General features: G+C 42.8%; 2 protein-coding genes across 3 annotated transcripts in view; one reads left to right on the top strand and one right to left on the bottom strand.

Annotated features, from left to right (window-relative positions):
• The window catches only part of LOC311497074 (uncharacterized protein), a 104,809-nt gene that overhangs the window by 24,616 nt on the left and 53,293 nt on the right, over window positions 1-26,900 (top strand). The gene's annotated exons all lie outside the window — the stretch shown is intronic.
• LOC311496747 (uncharacterized protein) lies at window positions 1,057-26,900 on the bottom strand. Of its 2 annotated transcripts, XM_084556711.1 has the most exons (21): window positions 26,634-26,900; window positions 26,379-26,413; window positions 21,908-22,193; window positions 21,256-21,665; window positions 20,457-20,500; window positions 17,380-17,656; window positions 16,941-16,981; window positions 16,579-16,867; window positions 8,528-8,571; window positions 7,471-7,753; window positions 7,273-7,316; window positions 6,690-6,975; window positions 5,253-5,290; window positions 5,062-5,135; window positions 3,634-3,848; window positions 3,295-3,545; window positions 3,073-3,201; window positions 2,831-2,963; window positions 2,427-2,456; window positions 1,779-1,826; window positions 1,057-1,516 (listed from the first exon to the last, which is right to left on the bottom strand). In XM_084556711.1, exons 4-21 carry the CDS (start codon window positions 21,365-21,367, stop codon window positions 1,254-1,256), a joined length of 2,601 nt encoding a protein of 866 aa, XP_084412837.1. In that variant the 5' UTR covers window positions 21,368-21,665; window positions 21,908-22,193; window positions 26,379-26,413; window positions 26,634-26,900; the 3' UTR covers window positions 1,057-1,253. The 2 variants fall into 2 exon arrangements, with proteins under 2 accessions (XP_084412837.1, XP_084412836.1); XM_084556710.1 differs by lacking the exons at window positions 20,457-20,500; window positions 21,256-21,665; window positions 21,908-22,193.

The raw sequence follows: 26,900 nt of genomic DNA, 5'->3' as shown, positions 1-26,900 counted from the left end.
CCACACTGATTTGGAGTCAATAGATCACATGACCTGGAAGCTCTTGAGCTAAGATGCTAATATTTGCATATAGAAATTAATAAAAAATATTTAGAGATTTAAAATGTAAAAACAACAGGTGTATCTCATGCAGCCAGTGGAGCACTGTGGACCCACACTGAGTTGGAGTCAATTCATCCCATGACCTGGAAGCTATTGAGCTAAATGCCAGTATTTACATATAAAAAATAATAAAAATGTTTAGAGATTTGGGCGGCACATTGGCAAGGTGGTTAGCACTGATGCCTCACAGTGAGAAAGTCCCGGGTTCAAATCCATGGGCCACCTGGGTCCTTTCTGTGTGGAGTTTGCATGTTCTCCCTGTGTCTGCGTGGGATCTCTCTGGGTACTCCGGCTTCCTCCCACTGTCCTAAGATATGCTTGTTAGGTTAACTGGTGATTCTAAATTGGCCGTAGGTGTGAATGGTTGTCTGTCTCTCTGTGTTAGCCCTGCGATAGACTGGAGACCTGTCCCGGGTGTACCCCGCCTCTCGCCTGATGAGAGCTGGGATAGGCTCCAGCAGACCCCCGCGACCCTTCACACGAACAAGCGGTTACAGAAGATGATTGAATGAATGTTTAAAATGTAAAAAAATAAATAAAAAAGTGTATCTCATGCAGCCAGTGGAGCACTATGATCATATAAACAGATGGCAGATTAAATCTCAGTCCACCTCCTCTGTTCAGAGAAGGTTTTTCCAGTCTGACATAGATGGCTTCCTTTACTCCTCTTTCAAACCATCGGTCTTCTCTGGCTACGATTTGGACGTTGTTATCTTCAAAGGCATGTCCTTTGTCCTTCAGGTGTAGGTGGACCGCTGAATCGTTTCCTGATGAGCTTGCTCTCCTGTGTTGGTTCATGCGTTTATGTTTCTCTACTTTCAGGATCTACTTCAGGAGTTCTTCAGACATTTACCAATAGAAACCCATCTGAGCACTGCAGCGTTCCTTCCCCCAAACGTCTGAAGAAGGGCGACATACCGTGGCCTCGTTACTGGGACGAAGAACATGCAAACGTTGAGGAGAAAAATTCAGTTTTATTTAAAAAAGATGAGGTTAAAAACAGACTCCTGATTTGTCTGAAGTGTGCTGGATAAAAACGTCTGGTGAAAACATTCATTCATTCATTCATTGTTTTTTTTCACGTGATAAAAATAGCAGAGAAACATTTGATGCATCGGGTTTTAAATCTCATCATATGTGATAATGTACGTTCACTGGTCCTTGTTGAGGTCAGTGATGAGATAATTCTCATGTGTCTGAAGGATTTCGTAGAAGATATCTTTGCAGACGACGCTGGCTCTGAGTGGGCCGGCGTAGAGTGCCCTCATCTTGTCCTGACAGGTCGACATAACTCTGATTTGATCATGCGCTTCTTGTTGGATAACGTCTTTATCAAGGAGCTCGTCCAGAATGGGTTTGATGTTGCTCACTCTTCTGATCAGCTCCAGTTGGTGTTGATCCACAAAGTGCTTGCCTGGAAAAAAGGAGCAGAGATGATCCTCATGGTGACTGGACATGAATCTGTCGTGATCTTGATTCATTCATTTTATCATTCATTTTGAAGAAGGAAGTAAAGAAAGAATGAAGCATAAAAGTATCAATACAACTACAAAACAACACAACTACACAGCTTCAACAATACAGCTCCAACACAACAACATAACACTACAACAGAGGTTTAATCAGCAGCTGCTACAGTTTCCTTCATGACCTTTGAACTCTTTCTGGACACCTACCTTCTGCTGTCACCTTTCCACCAGCTGCTCCGGCTGAGGCCCCTGAAGCTGAAACAAAGATCAGGTCAGACACAAGATTCAGGACAAAGTTACAGTGACGTCATGAATATGAGACAGTTTTACGTCTGAAGAAAAAGAAGCAGGAAAGAGAAGGTAAAGAAAGAAGAAGGAAGTAGAGAAAGAAAGAAGAAGAAGGAAGTAGTGATGGAATGAAGGAAGTAAAGAAAGAAGAAGGAAGCAAAAAAGGAAGTAGGAAAGGAAAGAGGAAGTAGAGAAAGAATAACAAGGAAGTAGAAAAAGAAAGGAGGAAGCAGGGAAAGAAGAAGCAATGGCCGTCACCAGAGATTGTGTTTCCTCCTTTGTGCTGCTTTGGTCTGGTCTGCAGATAAATAAATTAAACTAATGTTAAGCTAATGTTGAGCTGGTGTTGAGCTAGTGTTAAGCTAATGTTCAGCTAATGATGAGCTAATATTGAGCTAATGTTTAGAGGCCAGCTGACTCTTGGTGCAGCTGTAATTCATAGACCTGGACGTCTAGTGCTACATGACTGACAGAGCAGACACATGGGACACGTGACCAGATCACATCCAGGGTTCTGGGAGAGTTCTCCTGAAAAGAGATGTCTAGACGACATGTGACATGTCTCACCTTGTGGAGGGTCAGTGCTTCGGTATTCACCTGAAAAACAAGCAGCGGGGAAGAGAAAATGAACATGGAGCTGGTCTGAAAGGATCCTAGAGGTTCTCTGGAGAGGATAGTATGAGGTAATATCCACAGTCAGTGTTTCCTGCAGTAGATGGTGGTCAGCACAGATCCATGGAGCAGTGACCAATCAATGAGCTGATATGAGACGAGCAGCGACCAATCAATGAGCTGCTATGAGACGGAGCAGCTACCAATCAATGAGCTGCTATGATCTTGGTGGAGAGCCTCTTTTCATGTTCTGCTACTCACCACAGACCACCATCTATCGTTGGAAACACACTGACTTAAAGTACTTCAAGTACTCAGGCAGAGTAGACATGTTCTGTCCTGTTTCATGTTAAACCAACCTTCTCGTACAGGACACGTCCAAACTCTGGGTCCATTTTTCTGTGTGAGCTTGAGATGGAAGTCTCTGTCTGGATTCTTAATGTAGACCTCAAAGAAGTTAGGGCTGGTTTCATGTCTGAGCTTTAAGCCCTCCTAAAGACAAACCACAAGCTGCAGATTAATGAATTCATGGAGTCAGAGCTTATCATCGTGATCTGTGATGGAGACATTTCAAACCAGAGGAAAGTCCTTCAAACCGTACTTCAGGACAGATTTCTGCACCGTCCACATCTGCTGTCAGGAGGAAACGATTTCTAATTTTCAGAGATTTCTCTGGTTTTGACTTTTCGATTTCTTTGTATCCACGTGATAATTTGTCCTGGGTGATTGTCTGTAGAAAATAAAACACAATAAAAGATGCTACAAGGCTCCAGGAAGCAGCAGTAACAGTAGTTTAATGTTTTATAATAAGACATGTGATAACCTGTTTCAGGCCGTCGTCCCGTGGGATCAGATAAACATGCAGAGTGAGGAAAGCTGTGTTGGTCTGATATATCAACACGTTACAGTTGATTTTCACAGGTAAGCCAGCTCTCAGCAGGACCGCCCTCGGGGAGAAAATCGGTTCCTTTAATTTGACATGTGATGCCGTGACCTCGGACACGTCTTCCACATCGTCTCCACAGTCATTTACATGAAGCACTGCAAACTGGTTCAGTATATCTGGGTTGTCCTCTGAACAAAATGGACAAAGACACAGTGAGAACATCTGCATCAGAAATGTACTTCACACATCTGACTTACTTCCTTCATGTCCTCTTACCGATGCAAATCCAGTGCGGCAGGTAGACTTCATTTAACTTCCCAGTCATGACTGTAATGTCCATTAAAGGACCTGCAGGCATGTAATGTATACGTTCCATCCTCTCCATGTGTCCCTCCCAAGACCAGAACTGGTACTTAAAGCTGGCCTTCTCCTCACAGACCCAGCGCAGACCAGACACACTGCATTCAAAGTGTCCTGCTTCAGACTGTAGGCTGAAATTTGAGACATGTCATTAGCATCAACGTTAGCATTAGCATCAATGTTAGCATTTGCCGTTAGCATCACCATTAGCATCTCCATTAACATCGTGAGCAAATTTTCAGAAATGTCCAACTACTTCGTCGTCTTCTTTTGGGTCAGTTTGATGAGACTCTTTAATCCAATCAAACTTTATTTACAGCATTTAAAAGAATAAATATAAATGAAAAGACATAAACCATGTGGACCTTTTGAGAACCTTCAGCTAAATGTTGCTAACACCCTCTACCTGGTTTAGGAGTTCTGTATGTGCAGAAACAAATGACATGCTAGCCATTAGCATCACCATTAGAATCTGCTCTGGAGTCTCTGTTGAGTTCTTTCGTCCTGAACAACGACTCCCAGGCTCTGACCACCAACCAACAATCAGACTAAACTCTCTGGAATAGTTCACATACTGAAGCTGTGTTGGTTTGAGGTCAGAGAGTCAACAGATCTACTCTGTTTAGATGATCGTACGTTTTTATTAAGAGTGCTACGTCTCCGTTTAATGACTTCCCACACTCTTGAGGCTAGGTTTGTTGTCTTTTAGTCCTTCTCAATTTTGCTTACATAGTGAGCCTCAATAAATCGGGCACACCAACGTGATTCCACACAAATCAACTCATTGTTGTTGACTGTTGCAGCCCCATTTATCAGAACCTTCATGCTGTGATGCTAACCACTGCTAAAGGTTGCTAACATCCACTTAGAGCAAAACGTTCATGGAAATGTACCTGGTTTGATTTTAGAGGACTATATGTGCAGAAACAAACTGATGGTACCATGCTATCCATTAGCGTCACTATTAGCATCACTGTTAGCATAGCTGATGAAGTAACACAACTAAGGCTCCCAGGCTCTGATCACCAACCATCAATCAGACGAAACTAAAACAGTCCAGATACTCAGCAGCTCAGCTACAGTGGAGAGAGGTTTCAGTTTTAATAAGAGTTTAAACTTCTTCTTTTGGGATTTAGTCAGTTTCACTGCAATGTGTTGATGTATTTCACACAAATCAACGTCATCAATCACGATGAGGAGTCGCTGCAGCAGTAATTCTATTTGATGTAAAATGTAGCACAGCATTACTGTGATACCAGATAAACAGATCTCAGTATAACTCAGTGGAACTTTTCCCTGTAGTTGCAGTTTGCTGTGCATCAGTGTTTAGGACGATATTTTTACCTGTAAGTTGGAGCCTTGGCTGCATCGGTCCTGTTCACCTCAGGTTCAAGTTTAGTCCAGCTGCTGGAGTTCTGCTGCAGAGGAACATCATTGTGTACATGAGGTCAGATTTTAACTTGGTAACATCACAGTAAAGAACAAATGAATAAAACAATAATAACATGAACAAATGGATGAATGTAAGGGATTACCTTAACGCTTCCTTCAGGATCCAAACTTGTTGAAGGTTCTTGTTGAGACACAGAATTGAATTCAAATCAAGTCATGTTGACTTTTAAAGCCACACAGTAACTGAACATGTCTCTGATCATCATGAAGTCTAACATGGAGCTGAAAACTGGCGGCAATTGACCGAGCACCTGTTCGCATGATGTATTTTGGATGTCAAAGTATATTGTGTTGATGTAAATAACATTGGGTGTAAATGACATAGGGCTGGGCGATATATCGATATAAAAATATATCGATATAATTTTTTAATACGATATGGAATTAGACTATATCGTATATATCGATATAGTTCAAATTTGCGCTGCAATCCTTGCTCCAGGCAAGCTGCTGACCCGGAGCTCTCGCACTGCGGCGAGGAAATTGGTTAGTAAAAGAAAAAGCAGTGGCTCAGTAATTTGGAGATGGTTCGGATTCAAAGTATCAGATGAAATTACATTATATGCAGAGGTTGCGCTCGACTTTTTCATTGTCTGTCATTTTGACTGACAGGGTCATAAAAATCCTGTCATAATCTATTTTTACCCGTCACTTTAATTTTGTAAAAAAGATAATAATGCAATTCAGTAGCATTTAATTTTCATTAAAATTTCATTAACTTTAAGTACTTTTTCCAGTATTGACAGTATTGTCTTTAAATGGTAGGAAAAAATAAAAGTTTGGGCTGCCGTCTTGTCCATACTTGGACCGGGACTGCTAGCGCTAACAGCTCTTAGACGGTACCGTAGGGTTGAAGTGTTTCGGTGGTATGCAAACTCTTTTATTTTGCACAATTTGCACAAAAACTCATCAGTCCTAGCAACGCTCTGAGCTCTGACGTGTACATCAGTATAATCTGTGTACCAGAAAATCGATAAAAGTTCTGCGATGTTTGGAATGCAAACTGCGATTAGAGACAAGAGCCAATTAATAACGTCACTCGCCACCAAGTGGTCAGGGATGTGAAACGCAGTCTGTCAAAATGACAGATGGCCGTCAAATTTTTTCATCACAGTTTTAAAAAAACGGTCAATGATGGAAAATATTCGGTTAACGCGACCCCTGGTTATATCTAGGGAGTGCCATAAACAAGTTACAGCCAGGGCTGGAAGCACTACAAATCTTTTTCACCACCTAAAACAGTGGCACAAACTGCAGTACGAAAAGTGTGTGAAACTGCACGCCGCAGAAGCCCTAGTCGTGAGCCATCCACAACCTGAAAAAGCTCCATATCGGGATATACATATCGTATATCGATATTCAGCCTAAATATATCGGGATATGACTTTTGGTCCATATTGTCCAGCCCTACAGTGACAGTATGACAATCAAAGAGAGAAAAACTAGATTTAATGCAGATTCCTACACAGCAGTTCATTCATGTGGTGCTGTTGAACTAATGTGACAGTTGTGTGTCTTACCTTTGGGTCCTGAGCTGGTCTTTAACAACCTCTGCACCAGGTCAGTCCTGTTCATCTTCTCTAAAATCTCCCTGGTCACCTCCAAAGACTGTTGGCCAAGCTCATTCATCATCATACCCAGTATATATGAATTTAATGAAGCGTAACGCATCGCACTCCGTATGTTCGTGGAATTCCTCTGGTAGACAATCTTCTGGAGGTGCTGCATGAATAAATACAGCTCCCCATTGGACAGATCTTTCAGAGTTTCCACAAGCAGCTGTTGAACAGCTGCCATTGTTGCCACCTGGAACAGTTAATACATTCAGGATGTTTAATCTGTTGGGATGATCATGAATGTGTCTCCAATATCTCACAAGGTCCTGATCCATTTGTATATTCATCAATACAAACTACAAACCAAACAATGGTTCCTTTTCCCTTATTATGGGTCCAAGCACCAACAGAGGTTGGAACCTCATTGTATTGAAGTTGTTTTTCTTTAAATTTTCATGCTGAAGCTTTTTCACATACTGTGAACACTGAAGCATCTTTTGAATGAAAGCTGTCTTATACTGAATCAGACAGAAATCACGTTCCTCACCTTCTGAATCAGTGCAGAGTGGTGTTCGTCCACAGAGTGTTTCTCTGAGGAGACAAAAGACTCCTGAGTGATTTAACAACCATCAACTCTTTGTATCAGACAATGTGGCTCTGTGAAAATGTACTAAACTACAATTACACCTCCTCTATGACAGCTAATGAGACAGATTATTACATGTTTTTGTCTTTGTTGTCTTACTTGTGGGTCCTGAGCTGCTGTCTGACAGCCTCTTCATCAGATCAGTCATCTTCATCTTCTGTAAAACCTTCATGGTCACCTTCATAGACTGTTGACCAAAGGTCTGCACCACTGTAAACACTGTGTCCTGCAGGTCTGAGTCCTTCAGTATCAATGAGAAGCTGGAGTCATATCTGGGACGATAAATTCCACTCAGGTGACGATGAAAGACTCTGAGCTGGATGTCACTCAGATCAGCCAGTGTTTCCAGGAGCAGCTCTATAACAGACACCATCATCTCCACCTGGTAAATTCAAAGGAAATGTTCATGGGTCAAAGGTGAAGTCACTCATCTGGAATGGTTACAGGCCTTTCTGTTCATTAATGTTTTAGAAATAAGACTATGATGAGTTTACAGTCATTCTATTTCTGTTAACAGGTTCATGATGATTTATGAGCTGCTGAAGACCTACCTCATATGAACACAAGACAACTCAATGCAGCTTCAGTTCTTCATGAAAATCAGGAATTAAGTTTGTATAGTCACTTTTTAATTTTGGAGATGTCACAAACCTTTATCAGTTGAAGTGAAGCTGTTTTGTCTGAAGTCAGTCAGATTATAATAAGAAGAATAATTCGGGATGTACTGGTACTTATACTAGTATGGGTATCGCTCATGTACTTGTACTTGTAAAACTGCTTTGATATAACCATCAGCTTATACCAATCTGTGGATCATATACATAGCTACAGTTTGCTGAGCAGGTGGACAGCAGGACTAGGTAGAAGTAATAAACCTCCACGCTGGTTTTCTAACCACTAACACAACCAGAAGAAGAAGAAGAAGGTTGGTGGCTGGAGGTAGACCAGCTGGTTGCTAAGGAGGAACTGTTGGATGCAGAGGGAGAGGCAGTGGAACTCATACTCATGTGTGTTTCTTAATGTAGTTCCACATATATATGTTATTGTCAATGACATTTAAATAAAAAGGAAAGAAAGCAGAATTCCTGCGCTGCAAGTCAGTAACTACCTGAAACTGAATGATGTGTTTGGTGCAGCCTAATGTGACATTACTCACTTTCTGGATCAGTGCAGGCCAACGTTCATCCACTCTGTGTTCCACTGAGGAGAAAACAAACATGAAAGGACTCATTCAAAAGACCAGTGTGTTGGATTTAGACATATCCAGCAGTCAGATTACAGATTTGCACCTTGACTCTTTCCATGCACGTAGGACAAGCTGTGGTGGACACTGAAAACCCAAAAGGTTTGTAGAACATGGTGGTTCAACATGGTGGACTGGATGGAAGAGAAGCTATGTAGAGATGAACGGCTCGTTCTGAGATAAAGAGAACAGCTGCTCTTCAGGTGATGATAGAGTTGGGAGGTATAGAATTACTTTTAAGGTATATTGATGCCTTTTCAAACCAGATGAAACTAAAAACATTTGTACTGATGTAGAGAGACAGTTCTTATATAACACATTTTAGTAGGATCTCCCCTGAGGGCTGACAAACCTTAAACTACAGCAGTGGCAATGCACCAACTCTGACAGTAGGAGACTTCATTAAGGACCACCCAGGGTGGACAAACTATGGCAGTGGCAATGTGCAAACTATTCATCATAAATGGCAGACGTCCCTAAGGGGCCCCAGAGGGCTGATTAACTTTTAGGGGCCCTTAGGGCCTTTCTCCTTTGTGATCATTGTTACAGTGTGAACTGAGCAACTATGGACCCAGCAGACACTAGAAATCTAACGGCTGAGCTCCAGGAGCCTTTGGTCGTGTCTTGGCTTGTATCATATTTCCAAAAGCTATAATTTGATCACAGGTATTTCTGATCATAACTTGACTTCAGTGTCGAGACTAGGGGTCACGTTAACCGAATATTTTCCGTCACTGAATCCGAAGGCCATCTGTCATTTTGACAGATTGCAATTCACACCCCTGACCACTTGACCACTTATTAACTGACTCTTGTCTCTCATCCCAGTTTGCATTTCAAACATCACAGAGTTTTGTCAGAGCACACGTCAGAGCTCAGTTGACCATATACAACGTCCACAGTGACAAGCCTGAATGACTATCGACCAGTAGCCCTCACCCCGATAGTCATGAAGTGCTTCGAGAGACTGGTCATGGCCCACATCAAGGACTGCATCGACGTCACTGTTGACCCACACTAGTATGCATACGGGAAGAACCGATCCACAGAGGACGCCATATCTTCTGTGGTCCACACAGCCCTCACCCACTTAGAGAACAAGGACTCTTATGTTCGCATGCTCTTTGTGGATTTCACATCAGCCTTCAACACCATCATACCACAGACCCTGGTACATAAACTGACAACACTCGGACTGAGCTCCACCCTTTGCAACTGGGTCCAGGACTTCCTAACCGACAGGCCGCAGTCTGTGAGGATCCACGACATCTCCTCCTCCTCCATCACTCTCAGCACCGGCTCCCCCCAGGGCTGTGTGCTGAGCCCCTTCCTGTTCACCCTGCTCACATATGACTGCTCAGCGATTCACCCGAGCTGTCTGATTGTGAAGTTTGCGGACGACACAGCTGTGGTTGGACGCATCGCTAACAACGTCGAGTCCGACTACAGGAAGGAGGTGGAACACCTGGAGGGTTGGTGCAGAGAAAACAACCTCTGCGTCAACGTGAAGAAGACCAAGGAGATGATCGTGGACTTCAGAAGGAGCAGACACCTCCCCCCTCCCCTGCACATCGGAGAGACAGCGGTGGAAGTGGTATCCAGCTACAGGTACCTGGGCGTCCACATCACCGACGACCTCACCTGGAGCACCAACACTTCCTGCCTGATTAGGAAGGCACACCAGCGCCTTTATTTTCTCAGGAGGCTGAGGCGCGCCGGACTGGGGAGCTCAGCCCTGACATCCTTCTACAGGTGTGTGGTGGAGAGCGTCCTGTGCTCCTGCATCACTGTGTGGCACGGCAGCTGCTCTGCAGCAGAGAAGAAGGCTCTGCAGAGGGTGGTGAAAGCTGCACGGAAGACTGTGGGACACAGTCTATCCACCACTACGGACATTTACACCTCCAGATCAGGGATTAAAGCAAAAAAAAATCATCTGACTGAAAAATTTTTTAGGCAATCACTTTGTGGAGTTTTAACCTTTTGTTTGTGGACATGCCTTGTGCCTTTCTTTTTGGTCATGTTTGACTGAATGATAAATTGACACGACATAAGGAAAAACATGCATTGAGCATTAAAAAAAAATAAATAAATCCCCACGCCAAGAGGCGTGGGTAACCCGCTGAACCCCACTCGTGATAGGGATTGGGGATTGCAATTATTTCCCATGAACGAGGAATTCCCAGTAAGGGCGGGTCATAATTAAGTCCCTAATTGATTAAGTCCCTGCCCTTTGTACACACCGCCCGTCGCTACTACCGATTGGATGGTTTAGTGAGGTCCTCGGATCGGCCCCGCCGGAGTCGGTCACGGCCCTGGCGGGGCGCCGAGAAGACGATCAAACTTGACTATCTTGAGGAAGTAAAAGTCGTAACAAGGTTTCCGTAGGTGAACCTGCGGAAGGATCATTAACGGTCTGGCGCAACCACCTCCGCCTGGCGCGAGGTTGGTCTGCTGCTGATGCCTCCCTTTTTCGGCCGAGGGCCGCGGCGTGTCTCCCTCCGCCCCGGAGGAGAGCTCGGCGCATCCGGAGGCGCGCGCAGGCAGGCAGGCTCCTCTCAGACAGTTAAAACTCCACAGCTGATAGGTGAAGTTGTTGCGTATCATATCGGTGTTGTAGACCCGCCCCTCTTTTTTTTTTCTCTTCGGATCTGCACCGATCTCATTTTTAGCCTTTTGAGACCCGAGTTGACGGAAATCCGTCATATGACGGAAAACTCCATGCTCCAGATGCAGGAAAAGGGCCACCTGCATCAGGAAAGACACCACCCACCCTGCACACACTGTTCATCCCTCTCCCTTCAGGCAGGAGGCTACGGAGCATTAAGAGCAGGACCACCATAGACTGAGGAACAGCTTCTTCCCGGAGGCTGTGAGACTGTTGAACGCTGGAGGACCTACAATTCTTAGTTAGTTAATTTTATTTATATTTATACTTTTCTATTTTCTATTTCTGCTATGGCTTGAATCGGGACCAGAGAAACAAATTTCGTTCCATCCCATGTACCAACATGTGTTGAAATGACAATAAAGAATCCTTGAATAATTGAATACAATATATTTCTATATTAGGGCTGGGCGATAAAACGATAACGATATATATCGCAATAGACACGTGATCGATATCAATAGAAAATACGTTCGATAGAATGTTCGATAATTTCACTGGAACTCCGTTAGAACAAATTAGGAAGAAAAGCCCGAGCCAGAACTGCAAGTCATTCTGGGGGATGTAGGCAGAGGAAGGGCTTTAGCCTCTTGACCTATCACTGCCCGGCTAAGCCAGGCTGGTGGCATCAACAACAACAAAAAAAGAACGGCATGGAGTGAAAGGAGAATATGTGTGCGACGGCTAGGGTGACCAGATCCCAATTCACCAGATGTGGGACAAAGGCTACGTTTGTGTGGGACAATGTGGGACAATGTGGGACAATGTGAGATACCAGTGCATCAAGGTACCCTAAAAGAACTAAAAGAAAAAATAAACATTTCTATTCTGCCCCTTTGCTTATAACATCACTATGCTTTGCCATCTGATTGATTCAGTAGCACATAACAGCCTGCAAATAAAAACTTAAATATATTCATTCATTCATCTTCTATACCCGTGTAGTCCTGTTAACGGTCACGGGGGTGTGCTGGAGCCTATCCCAGCTGTCATCGGGCGAGAGGCAGGGGTACACCCTGGACAGGTCGCCAGTCTATCGCAGGGCTAACACAGACAACCATTCACACTCATACGCACACCTACGTCTAATTTAGAATCACCAATTAACCTAATGAGCATGTCTTTGGATGGTGGGAGGAAGCTGGAGTACCCGGAGAGAACCCACGCAGACACAGGGAGAACATGCAAACTCCACACAGAAAGGCCAGCCGGCCCATGGATTCGAACCCGGGACCTTCTCGCTGTGAGGCATCAGTGATAACCACCTTTCCACTGTGCCGCCAAAATATTTTATAATATATTTTATAAATATATATATATATATATATATATATATATATATATAAACTTATTTAAATGCAACTTTCCCAAGTTCCCAAGTTGAGCAGCACGTTTTGTCTCGCATTGTCTGTGTCACGTCGTATTCACCTCCGTGTGAAACGGAAAAATGACTCAAGCAAGCTTCACAGCAAACTTTACCAGACTCGCCTTGCACTGGTTTCACCCAGGGATAGATCGTTTCCTAGTCTTTATCATAGCTGCATTTCCTCTTCTTAGCCGGCTTGTGCTTCCCTCCATGTCTCTCGCTGCATGCCGTTCTGATCTGATTTGCATTGTTTGTTGTTGGTGGGCGTGCCCTTAACCTGCGTCCGCGTCCCAGTTTGATTGACATGATCAAACAGCCCGCCCCGACCCCTGATGACAGCCCTCACTGCTATTTGATAAATGCCAGATTATAAAACACGCATTTCAAAACTGGAGTCTGACTGTCAATAATGCGGGACAACGTCTCAATTTGCGGGACGTGTGAAAAGTAATGAAAATGCGTGACTGTCCCGCACAAAGCGGGACATCTGGTCACCCTAGCGACGGCGCGAGAGGAAATTGTAGATAAAAAAGGAAAGGTCACGTCACCAGTTTGGCAATATTTTGGTTATTTTAAGTCAGACAAGAGTCAGACCGATGTTGTCTGCTAACTTGGTGGCGAGTGAGCATATTAATTGGCACTTGTCTCTTGATTAGTAGTCGGTTAAGTTTCGTTTCTCTGCGTATTGTGCTTAAGTGAGTGAGTGTCTGAGTGCCTTAGTTTTCCAGTTATTTGAGCCGAATGTTTTTTTCCACCGCTACTGAATATTAATTAAAAATGAATGAAAATGAAATGCTATTGAATATGTCATTGTTATCATTTTTAAAAAATCAAGTGACGGGTAAAAATAGTTTATGATGGGTTTTTTATGACCCTGTCAGTCAAAATGATGGACAGTGAAAAAGTCTAGAGGAACCTCCGATCTGGAGGAACACGGCAGCAGTGCCATACGACAAAATAACAAAGCCATGTAAAGAAATAACGGATGCAGTTCAGCACAGGTGAGAAGTCTGGGTAGAAGGTTAAAAAAACGAATCAATAATTATCGATATCGACTGATATGAAACATTTATATCGTGATACATTTTTCAGCCATATTGCCCAGCCCTAATATATACACATATATATATTTGTGGCTAAAGGCTACCAAATTTGCATACCACCGAAGCACTTCAACCCGACGGTACCGTCTAAGAAAACAGTCCCGTTCCAAGTACGGACAAGATGTGTCGGCAGCATTGACTGTCGGCAGCCCACTTTTTTTTTTTTTTTTTTACCATTTAAAGTCAATTCTGAAAAGTATTTAAAGTTAATGAAACTTGAATGTGAATGCCATTGAATATGTCATTATTATTATTTTAAAAAATTAAAGTGACGGGTAAAAATGATGACATCAAAATGACAGGCAACGAACAAGTCTAGCGCAACCTCTGGTTGAGACAGTTAAATAAGTTAAGATATAGAGCACAGAATGGAACAAAAGAGGATACATTGGCATTGTTTATCCCTAAGAAGGATTTAGAACTTCTGGAAAATGACTTAAAATCAATAAACTGGGACAGAGTAACAATAACCGTAAGCTACGTGCAGGCACGGAAGGAGCTTCAGACAGTACTTACATCTTCACAGAATTTCTGCCTAAATTCACAAAAAAAAAAAAAAAAAAAAAAAATGATTTAAGTATAAATGCAGGCAGCCATTGCCCTGGTTCATTGAGGAACTGCAAAAATTAATCAAAAACGGGGATGCTGCTCTAAAGGTCTCAGAAACAAAGTAACGAGACAGCTCAGAAAATCCAAAGCAAACTTTTGTTTAGAGATAATTCAGCAAGTCAAGGGAAACAGCAAGAGAATCTGGAACTGCATGGACAAATTATCTGGTAGGAAACAAAATAAACGTGCCCCCTTAGAGCTCAGAGTGACTCCTGATGAGAGTTCTGGCCTAACATCATGCAGAACTGTGAGTGACAGCTTTGAAGGCAACTATTTTTAATACTTATTTTATAAGTTCTGTCTCTGGGCTAGGCAGACAGTTTTTACACGCTCAACCATCCACTGTCCCAATAGCTCAAGCACACGAGGCATAAGTGGGTTGGACATGGCCTGAAAGGAGGCAAAGTGTGTTTGAAGGAATCCTTTGGCTGACAAGTGAACGAGAGTCAGGCGGGTCAGAAGCATGAAAGTTGGTGGGCTTGTACACAGTCTTCCACAGATGCCATTGCCTCAGTCTGCCACTAGAGGGAGTCATATGCTAAAGCAGGTGGGAAAAGACCAGACAGGCGGTCAAGTGTGACTAGGGGAAAGCTGGGTCTGCCAACTGAGTAGAAGATGTCACCAGCAGCGCCCCCTATAGACCGTATTGCATTAAACTTGGTGGGCTTGTAAGGAGTCATCCACAGATTATTATTGTCAAATTTCAAGCAGTTTACTGTGGTGGTTTCTGAGATATAAACATGTAATTATTGTAGCGCCCCCTACAGCCCGAATGTCATGGAACTTGTCATGATTGTACACAAATATATTATAATGACGGTTGCTAAGTTTCATCAGGATTGGGTGAATACTTCAAAGTTATAGGCCTTAAAGTCATATGAAATGTTCCCGTGTCACCTGTAGCGCCCCCTGTAGACGTAATGTTATGCAACTTGATGGGCGTCTACACAATATGTTACAGGTTGTGTATGCCAGATTTCATGAAGTTACTTATTGCAGTTTTTGAGATATTAAAATGTTGCTTTTGTAGCAGCGCCCCCTAGAGACCAAGTCACAAAAGTTGGGGTGCTTGTACAAAATCATGTTATTATCAATGATATGAAGTTTGATTAAGTTTGGGTATATACTTCACAAAATATTAGCTTTTGAGTTACACTGTTGCACGCCATATAAATTAATTATCCATTAACTTTGTAATCAATAACCCTGCTAAAGTTCTTTTGAGAATTTTTCATTATCTTTGTCCATAAATGATTCATGCCAAGTTTGGTGAGAATTGGATGAACGGGCTGGGAGGAGTTGATCTTGCTTGAAGTTGCAATTTTTTTCAAAATGGCGGAACAAAATGGCTGGCGGAAATGGGCGTGGCCTAGTCCATTAGAACCAGGGCTATGTAAGGAATCAGAGGGAGACAGAAATTTGTTTCTAGGGCACACAGTTCTCGAGATATAAGGCAAAACGTAAACTGGCTTATTATAGCGTCACCTAGCTGTAGGCATGTGTATTGACACCTTGGAAAAGTGACGTGATAGTACTTCTACCAAGTTATCAGCAGTTTGTCCTGGGCAGACACTTTTAGGGAAATAGAAAAAACCGAAGGTGAAGAATAATAAAAATCGCAACAAAATCAATAGGGATCCAGCAACGTTGTTGCATGGACGCTGGTTATCAAAACCTAACGTAAGACCTTCAAAATGGTCCACTCTTTGCACTTGATATAGCACTTTACATGAGTATTGCAATTTAGGCATTGGCATTTTATAGGAGAACAACAGACGCACTTATGTCCAACCTCAATTTTATCTTTTTTAAATGAAACATTTTAATCATAATTTACTTGTACGAATTGTTGAGCTCTAGGCTGAGTGTGTACCTAAGGTTATCTTGTCTTGTAAGCATTTTGTTTTTATGTGGTGTCTATTTTATGTTTTATATAGGACTACAGATGGAAATTAGCTTCTGCTAAATCTGATGCGCCCATCTTTTCTTTTTTCGTTGAAAGGATTAACGTAAGCGCATGCTGTCCTTAAACTGAGTAAAATAAAAAATAAATAAATGTTGGTGAGCATCAGCAGTTATGGCTCATCAGGACAAAGACCTAGAATGTGGGTTGAAACACTTTGACTGAGACTTTTTCCTGACGTCCCTTCAGTTAATTTTTTAACACATTTATTTGTTAGGTTGTCTCAGATTATTGTTACAGCAGTCTTCTCTTTCATACCTTTGGGTCCAGAGCTGGTCTCTGACAGCCTCTCCACCAGATCAGTCCTGTTGATGTCCATGAGGACATCCATGGTCAGCTCCAAAGACTTTTGGCCACATATTCTCATCATGGCATCCACTACAGCTGCTGAGTCAGCTTCATTCTCTATTTGTCTCAATGGGATTTGTGGAATGCTTTTCTGGAAGCAGGTGTACTGTAGGAGCCACTTAACTTTCCTGAGCTCCTGTTTACTCAAATCCTTCAGTGTTTCCTGAAGCAGTTCTCTGATGGCTGCCACTGTTGCCACCTGGAAAATTCATGTTCATAAAAATGTTAAATCTGCCTCTTATTGGTTTAAAGACAGAAGACACATCACTCACTTTGTGGATCAGAGCTGACAGATGTTCATCCAGGGGTTTCTCTGATGAAACAAAGAAAAACAACAATGAATACTGGTTTGTAAAAAAACAAAACACAATGGATAGGAGTCAACACCAAATAACACTTAAAAACCCTTCAACATTTAATAAGATACGCTGACGTAGGACCTATGACTTATGAGACACATGCTGAGAAGTATTGTTGTGTTTTGTCTTTGTATACCCGGCTGTGCCTTAGGCAGATGGGTCCCTCCATATGAGCTGGGTTCTGCTCAAGTTTTCTTCCTGTTAAAAGGGAGGTTTCCTTGCCACTGTCGCCTTCAGGCTTGCTCTAGGGGTTTCAGGCCAGGTTTTGTAAAGCGTCTTGAGATGATTTGTGTTGTTATTGACGCTATATAAATAAAATTGAATTGAACTGAATTGAATTGAATTGTCTTACTTGTGGGTCCTGAGCTATACAGCCTCCTCATCAGATCAGTCATCTTCATCTTCTGTAAAACCTCCATGGTCACCTTCACAGACTGTTGACCAAAGATCTGCACCACTATAAACACTATGTCCTGCGGGCTTAAGTAATCCAGCATCAGTAAGAAGCTGGAGGAATATCTGGGACGATAAATTCCACTCAGGTGACGATGAAAGTCTCTGAGCTGGATGTCACTCAGATCAGCCAGTGTTTCCAGGAGCAGCTCTATAACAGACACCATCATCTCCACCTGGTAAATTCAAAGGAAATGTTCATGGGTCAAAGGTAAAGTTACTCATCTGGAATGGTTACACCAAAATGAAAATTCTTGGCTGAAACCAAAAAAAAAAAAAAAAAAAAAACGAAAATGAAGACGCCAAGGTCGAAAACCACAGGCCAAAACACCGAAAGACATTATTATGACAATTTGCATTCATGGCTATGATTGTTTACTACCCTCACTAAAATCAAGGCACTGCAACTGCATAAATTAATATTAATGTTTCAAAGAATAAATTAATTACAAAATTATGAAAATATTTATTTAGCACATTCCAACTATGCACAATATAAAATAAAATAAAATTCAAAGTAAATGTTTAACTTGACTCCACTCATGTGTACATTAAATAATAATGGAGCAGAAGCAGCTGGAAATCAGCATCGATCCACTGTGATGTTAGACTGAGCATATTTGTTTTGATTTTTATTAAGAAAAATTGGTGCACTGCACCTTTAGAAAAATAACGCTGTCCCTTTAAGAAAGACGGTAGTCTTAATTGAAGCTGTGCACGGCTGTGGATGTGTGCCGCTGAAGGGATGTCACAATAAAAGTGAAAAAACAAAACAAAAAGATGAACCTTGCTGTTTGTTTTGGAGGTGCAGCAGATAAATGATTAGACTAACATTTTGAATTTTTTTTTTTTTTTTTTTCCCCAATGGCACGCGATCTACCTGCACTGCCTTCGCGATCTACATCGCGATCGAAGTATGGGGCACTCCTGCCCATCACTGGGAAACTTCCTTGCTTGGATGTTTGGATTTCAGGTAATAAATTAAAACCAACATGGAGAAATTCTTTGCAGATGCATCCCTCTTGAAATTTCAGCATTACACGTTTTGCAGATCGCTATCAGTGGGTCTGTGTATAATATTTATTTAATACTTTATATAGGTATTGAAATACGTCCACATGGCAGACATGCCCGTGCTGGCTGCGGTTGCTGCTTGCGTCATCACTAGCGGTGGAAAAAAGATTCGGGATCTGGCTCATTGAACCGGCCACCAAAGAAGACTCAAGAATTATGAATCTAGACGTCTATTGAATCGGCTCAGTTGAGTCCTACCACATTTGATTAATACATAATCAATAAACGGCACCACTCAAACGTCTTACATACGTACATTTTGCTTCTCTGCTGAGTGAGATCACAAAATGTACTACCCGACCTGACCACTAGCCAGTGGTGGACAGTAATGAAGTAAATTTACTTGAGTACTGTACTTAAGTACAGTTTTTGAGTATCTGTACTTTACTTGAGTATTATTTTTGGGGGATACTTTTACTTTCACTCCACTACATTTGAAGGACAAATATTGTACTTTTTACTCCACTACATTTCGGTTGATGCTCTCGTTACTCGCTACTTTTGAGCTTACGTCAGCTGATTATTTTTTTATTTTTTCAAAATTCTGAGAAAATAAACTGTTTCTGCTGATTCGCATATGGTTTGTCCTAGTCGTATACATCATGCCATACAATCCATACAATGGAGGAAGAAACTGGAGAAACACCTGGAGAAACTCCCACCGAGCACCTGTGGCCTTATGTCAAACCCATGTTTGAGATTTTTGCCACAAAAACTGATTTGTTTCAGTTCAAATGTTTGTTGTGCCTACCGCGAACAAATTATCACGGCCTACAAGAACTCGTCTTCCAACCTGAAAAAGCACGTCGCGGTATGGAGAGAGAGCGAGAGAGAGCGCGTGCGTTAGAATCGCATCAGTGGATTGTATGATGACAATAAAGCTACTTTCCTTTCCTGTATTTCCTGAGATACTTTTTAAATACTTTTACTTAAGTATTTTTTTAAGCAAATACTTTCGTACTTTACTTTAGTAATATTTTGACTAAGCTACTTTTACTTGTATTGGAGTAATATTTGACAAGGAGTATCTGTACTTTTACTCAAGTAGTTAAGGTGTGTACTCTGTCCACCTCTGCCACTAGCAGCACCACCTGCACTCAGCCAGCAGGGATTCATGAGTAGCAAATCTGTAGTGGAGTCGCTACTCACGAGTCTCTGCTTAACAGAGAGCAGTGAGTCAACAGACATTTACGGAAGAGCATTGCATTCACTGGAAAAAAAATAAAAAATAGACACCTTATCTCGTAATTACGAGAAAAGATCTCGTAATTACGAGATCAGGATCTCGTAATTACTACCTCATATGAACACAAGACAACTCAATGCAGCTTCAGTTCTTCATGAAAATCAGGAATTAAGTTTGGATAGTCACTTTTAGTTTTGGAGATGTCACAAACCTTTATCTGTTGAAGTGAAGCTGTATTGTCTGAAGTCAGTCAGATTATAATAAGAAGAAGAATTTGGGATGTCCTGGTACTGATACTAGTATGGGTATTGCTCATGTACTTGTACTTGTAAAACTGCTTTGATATAACCATCAGCTTATACCAATCTGTGGATCATATACATAGCTACAGTTTGCTGAGCAGGTGGACAGCAGGACTAGGTAGAAGTAATAAACCTCCACGCTGGTTTTCTAACCGCTAACACAACCAGAAGAAGAAGAAGAAGGTTGGTGGCTGGAGGTAGACCAGCTGGTTGCTAAGGAGGAACTGTTGGATGCAGAGGGAGAGGCAGTGGAACTCATACTCATGTGTGTTTCTTAATGTAGTTCCACATAAATATGTTATTATCAATGACATTTAAATAAAAAGGAAAGAAAGCAGAATTCCTGCGCTGCAAGTCAGTAACTACCTGAAACTGAATGATGTGTTTGGTGCAGCCTAATGTGACATTACTCACTTTCTGGATCAGTGCAGGCCAACGTTCATCCACTCTGTGTTCCACTGAGGAGAAAACAAACATGAAAGGACTCATTCAAAAGACCAGTGTGTTGTATTTAGACACATCCAGCAGTCAGACTGCACATTTGCACCTTGACCCTTTCCATGCACGTAGGACAAGCTGTGGTGGACACTGAAAACCCAAAAGGTTTTTAGAACATGGTGGTTCAACATGGAGGACTGGATGGAAGAGAAGCTATGTAGAGATGAACGGCTCGTTCTGAGATAAAGAGAACAGCTGCTCTTCAGGTGATGATAGGGTTGGGAGGTATAGAATTACTTTTAAGGTATATTGATGCCTTTTCAAACCAGATGAGACTAAAAACATTTGTACTGATGTAGAGAGACAGTTCTTATAGAACACATTTTAGTAGGATCTCCCCTGAGGGCTGACAAACCTTAAACTACAGCAGTGGCAATGTGCAAACATTTCATAATAGCAGATGTCCCTAAGGGGCCCCAGAGGGCTGATTAACTTTTAGGGGCCCTTAGGGCCTTCCTCCTTTTTGATCATTTTTACAGTGTGAACTGAGCAACTATGGACCCAGCAGACACTAGAAATCTAACGGCTGAACTCCAGGAGCCTTTGGTCATGTTGGTGAGCATCAGCAGTTATGGCTCATCAGGACAAAGACCTAGAATGTGGGTTGAAACACTTTGACTGAGACTTTTTCCTGACGTCCCTTCAGTTAACTTTTTAACACATTTATTTGTTAGGTTGTCTCAGATTATTGTTACAGCAGTCTTCTCTTTCATACCTTTGGGTCCAGAGCTGGTCTCTGACAGCCTCTGCACCAGATCAGTCCTGTCCATGTCCATGAGGAACTCCATGGTCACCTCCAAAGACTGTTGGCCACATTTTCTCATCATGACATCCACTACAGCTGCTGAGTCTGCTGCATTCTCTATTTGTCTCAATGGGATTTGTGGAAGGCTTTTCTGGAAGCAGGTGTACTGTAGGAGCCACTTAACTTTACTGAGCTCCTGTTTACTCAAATCCTTCAGTGTTTCCAGAAGCAGTTCTCTGACGGCTGCCAGTGTTGCCACCTGGAGAATTCATAGTAAATGTTCATAGAAATGTTAAATCTGCCTCTTATTGATTAAAAGACAGAAGACACATCACTCACTTTGTGGATCAGAGCAGACAGATGTTCATCCAGGGGTTTCTCTGATGAAACAAAGAAAAGAAAGGTGTTAATGTAACTGAAAGCACAACAATGAATCCTGTTAGTCACAAAGAATTACACTTAAAACCATCAACACATAATGTTTGTATTTCCTCCCTCTCCCACAATATTCTAGAAACATATTTTATACTAAATGACATGTCTTCTCAATACAGAAACATTACTTGTTACTATTACACATATTACTTGGTATTATTACATGTTTTTGTCTTTGTTGTCTTACTTGTGGGTCCTGAGCTGCTGTCTGACAGCCTCTTCATCAGATCAGTCATCTCCATCTCCTGTAAAACCTCCATGGTCACCTCCACAGACTGTTGACCAAAGGTCTGCACCACTGTAAACACTGTGTCCTGCAGGTCTGAGTTCTTCAGCATAAATGACTTCAGTGACAAAGATCTGACATAAGGAATTTTGTCCATGATGAGATTCTTATATCTTTCAAACTGGATGTCACTCAGATCAGCCAGTGTTTCCCGGAGCAGCTCTATAACAGACACCATCATCTCCACCTGGTAAATTCAAAGGAAATGCTCATGGGTCAAAGGTGAAGTCTTTCATCTGTTCATTCATGTTTATTAATGTTTTAGAAATAAGAAAAAGTAGCAGTTAAATCCACTAATGTCACCACTGACAACACTGTTTGTCCAGTGGCAAGGTACCAACATTTCAATGAGAGTAGGAGACCTCTCTAAATGGCCCCCATCTGACATAAACTTCTACAGCAGTGGCAATGTGCTAAGTCTTCAACAACAGTAGTAGACTTAGACTTAGACTTAGATAAACTTTATCCATCCACAAGGGAAATTGCTTTGTCACAGTAGCAGTAACACCCTTAAGAACCACAGATAAAAAAAAGATAAAATAAAATAAAAATAAGTAAATAAAATCTAGCAGAATAAAATAAAATAGTACAAGCAAAATGTACAAATTAGCATATTGACAAATGTACAAGAAATAGAGACGGAAGAATATATTATATACACAGGGATGAGTGTGGTGCAATAGTGTCCATTAACATGACTAACATGGCGTTATCTGTTACAGACAGGTGAGTTGTTGTACAGTTGTTGCGCCATCGTGAGTTGTTGGACTGAGAATGGTATGAAAGTAGTCCTGTAGCGTTCATTGTGGGAGCGGAGCTGGATCAGTCTGTTTGAGAATGAGCTCCACTGTCCCTCTATAGTCTGGTGTAGTAGATGAGATGGATTGTCCATAATGGAGAGCAGTTTGTCCAGTGTCCTCCTGTCCCTCACTGAGACAAACGTCTCCAACACACTGACAGTGACATGACCAGCCTTTCGGATCAATTTGTCGATCCTACTTATGTCCTTTCTGCTGGTGCTGCTCCCCAAACAAACCACAGCAAAGTCCAGACTGGTAGAAAGTCTCCAGCAACTTGCTGCATACATTAAAAGACAGCTTCCTCAGGAAGTAGAGTCTACTCAGTCCCTTCTTGTCCACAGCATCACTGTTGTCCCTCCAGTCCAGTCTGCTGTTCATGTGGACTCCCAGGTACTTATAGTGGTCCACTACTTCCACCTCCAAGCCCTGGATGGTGATGGGCTCCACTGGTGTCCTCTTCCTCCTGAAGTCAATGACCAGCTCCTTGGTCTTGTCCCCATTCAGGAGTAGGTGGTTTGTCTGGGACCACTCAACAAAGTCTCCGATCAGTGTCCTGTACACCACCTCCTGTCCATCTCTAATACACCCAACCACTGCAGAGTCATCAGAGAACTTCTGCAGGTGTCAGGACCCAGAGCTGGACTGGAGATCAGAGGTGTAAAGGGTGAACAGAAATGGAGACAGGACAGTCCCCTGTGGTGCCCCCACATTACTGACAACAGTATCAGACAGGGAGTCCCCCAGCCACACAAACTGGGGCCTGTCAGACAAGTAATCAGTAATCCAGGAGACGGTGGAGGAGCTGACACCCATCCTGAGCAGCTTCTCACTAATCAGAAAGGGCTGAATGGTGTTAAAAGCACTGGAGAAATCAAAGAACATGATCCTCACAGAGCCCATCCCACCATCCAGGTGAGAGTGAGCACGTTGCAGCAGGTAGATGACAGCATCATCCACACCAACATGAGGCTGATACGCAAACTGAAGAGGGTCCAAGACAGGGTCCACCAGGGGTCTCAGCTGAGCCAGGACGAGTCTCTCCAGGACCTTCATGACATGTGACGTCAGTGCAACCGGTCTGAAGTCGTTGAGGCCAGATGGGATGGGCTTCTTGGGCACCGGCACTACGCATACCGGTATCCTTCCCACTTCAGACTCAGGTTGAAGATGAAGTGCAGGATGCCAGACAGCTGTGAAGCGCAAGTCCTCAGGACCCGGGGGTTGACACGATCCGGGACTGCTGTCTTGCCTTGCTTGACTCTCTCCAGCTGTCTTCTCACCTGGCCAGGTGTCACAGTCATAGGGCTGGTCTTCTCGGTGGGGGGGGGTGAGTTGGGGGGAGAGGCTCTGTCTGGGCTGCCGTCCTGTTGCTTGGCTTTGATGTTGAAGCCAGTGATCAGCTTCATGCCCCTCCACACGTCTCAGGTGTTGTTCTGCTGGAGCTTGGCCTCCAACTTCCTCCTGTAGGCGTCCTTACACTCCTTCAGCTGGACCTTGAGTTGCCACTTTATCCTCTTTAACTCGTCCTTATCTCCAGATCTGAAGGCCTGCTTCTTCTTGTTCAGCAGATCCTTCAGCTGGCTGGTGATCCAGGGCTTGTTGTTAGGATAACAGCGGGCAGTCCTTGTAGGGATTACTGTATCCTCACAGAAGTTTATATAGTCAGTGATGCAGTCCGTCATGCTGTCGATGTCATTCCCATGGGGCTGGCAGAGCACGTCCCAGTTGGTGGTTTCAAAGCAGTCCTGCAGAGCGTCGCTAGCCTCCACACTCCACCTCCTAATTGTCCTTGTGTCTCTTCGCTGCAGGGACATACTCAGGTGTTAACAACACCAAGTTGTGATCAGACCATCCCAGTGGGGGCAGGGCAGTGGCACTGTATGCATCCTTTGAATTAGCATACAGTAAGTCCAGAGTTCTAAAACAGTGTCCAAGCCAAGGTGATATGTTTAAAATCCCCAGAAATGACAACGAGGGCCTCCGGGTGTTTGGACTGTTGCCTGGCAACAGTGGTGTGGATGGTGTCATTCGCTGCTGCCTTGTCCGCTGAGGGAGGGATGTAAACTCCCACAAAGATGACAGACGTGAATTCCCTCGGTAAATAATATGGACGCATTCCCACAGCTAAAAGTTCAATGTCCGGTGTACAGACACGCTCCTTCACAGTCAAATGAGCGGGGTTGCACCATCTCTCATTCACAAAAACAGCAATCCCGCAACCGTTCTTCTTACCGCTCAGGACCGTGTCTCTATCCACCCGTAGAGTCTTGAAGCCGGGTATAGACGCACTGTGGTCCGGGAAGTCCGCATGCAGCCAGGTCTCCGTAAAACACAAAATACTGCTCATGGCGTACTCCCTCTGGGTCCGAACAAGCGCACACAGTTCATCCATCTTATTTACGTTCCTCATAAAGATAGATGGTAGGCCTACCGCTGGTTTGAATTTCTGTCTCCGCTCTTTCGCTTTCGCTCATCCCCAGCGCTTTTTCCTAAGTTCCTAGGGAATCTCAGGCCTCGCACCGGACAGCGCAGGGGGTTTGGACAACGCTAGCAGTTGCTCTCGTGTTTATAAGAAAGGACGGCCACTCTGCTGAGCGCTACAGCTCAACACTGAAAGTCCGGAAAAAACGAAAAAAATTCATGGTTAAAAAAAAAAAAAAAAAAAGGTTAAATATGGTAAAACGAGACACCCCTATAAATAAGTTTTTTTTTAAAATTTCATTTCATTGTGTCATAAAATGGGATTTCAGTGCCTATTTCATTGGACTGTTATTGTTTTTGGTATTAGCGTGACACTCTCACAAGTCACTAGGGGGCGCCTTGCACCTGAGAGGAACACAAAACCCCCTAGAGGCAGATCCTGCAGAATAAATCCTGCAGTCCTGCTAAAAAGACGCTCAAGTTGTTCTGCCGCTTTGTGTTTACATTCAGGCGGGTTAAAATTGTTCTGTGTACTGTGTCCCAAAACGAGGGTCAAGAGTGTCGAGGTTCTTTGTTGAAAATACAGAGAGTTACAGCGGAGTAATTTTATGTTTTTATAGCTTTAAGACTGATGTTTGGATGTCGGGTGCTAACTGCTAATATGTAGACGGTACAATCGAACGGTAAACGAGACACAATAAAGGGGTTTGTTTTGTTTTGTTATGGTGAAGAACTGAAGTGTTGCATTTTATTATTACTGGTGACAGTTAAGAATGTTTTGCTTGCTGTTCTGTCACATTGAGAATAAATCCTGCGGTCCTGCTAAAAAGACGCTCAAGTTGTTCTGCCTCTTTGTGTTTACATTCAGACCGCAGCAGAGGTTATCGTTATCGTCATCCTCCCTGACACCCCTAGGTCAGGAGGGTAATAAAAGAAAAGAACGATAGAAGGAACACATAACAATAACTTAAATCACGGAGCTACTGGTGACCTGCTGCCACTCTTTCAGGCGCCCAGGTGCGACCTCCTGAAGGGGCCCGGGAGAATATTGGAGAATATGGGAGGAAAATTAGAAACTGTATTTGTGTTGGATGTGTTTACGATGAATTCAAGTTGTACTGTGTGAAGTGGATTAATGTGACACTACTCACTCTGTGGGTCAGTGGAATCTGCTGCTGATCTGAAACTTAGAAACAAAGACTTATTAATGAATTGTTTAACGTCATGGTTCATTAAGGTTTAGAACAGAAAAGATTTCATCTCAACGTGACACTAAAACCTGTTCAACAGTGGCATGATTACAATCTGCAGATGTTGGAGGTTGCTGGATGGATTTCTTCATATAACCTGGTAGATTTTCATATTAAAGACCTCCTGTATATTATTAGAATAATTTATTGTCTTACCTTTGGCTCCTGAGTCGACCCCTGACAACCTCTGCACCAGATCAGTCCTGTTCATCTTCAATAAAATCTCCCTGGTCTCCTCCACACACTCTTTTCTGTTCAACTCCACCAACAGCTTCACTACATCCTCTGTGTTTGCTTTTATCAGTTGCTCCCATGGTTTGAATGGTGAACGTTTTGTGTGAAGGAATAACTTGAACTGATGAAAGTCCTCAGGACTTAACTGATTCAGTGTTTCAACGAGGATCTTCTCAGTCGTCATTGTTT

This window comes from Chelon labrosus (genome assembly GCF_963514085.1).
Source record: "Chelon labrosus genome assembly, chromosome: 12".
Lineage (NCBI taxonomy): Eukaryota > Metazoa > Chordata > Actinopteri > Mugiliformes > Mugilidae > Chelon > Chelon labrosus.
The sequence above is the reverse complement of the archived record's forward strand: the minus strand, read 5'-3'. Positions and strand labels throughout refer to the sequence as shown.

What these genes read in the sequence shown, in the direction of transcription:
- LOC311496747 (XM_084556710.1), bottom strand. Translation starts at nt 26,895, where the DNA reads ATGACGACTGAGAAGATCCTCGTTGAAACACTGAATCAGTTAAGTCCT. An exon ending in GGCCTGCACTGATCCAGAAA is followed by an intron (nt 7,754 to 8,527) that starts GTGAGTAATGTC and finishes TGAATTTACCAG; the next exon opens with GTGGAGATGATGGTGTCTGT. An exon ending in GACCAGCTCAGGACCCAAAG is followed by an intron (nt 5,291 to 6,689) that starts GTAAGACACACA and finishes TGTCTCAACAAG; the next exon opens with AACCTTCAACAAGTTTGGAT.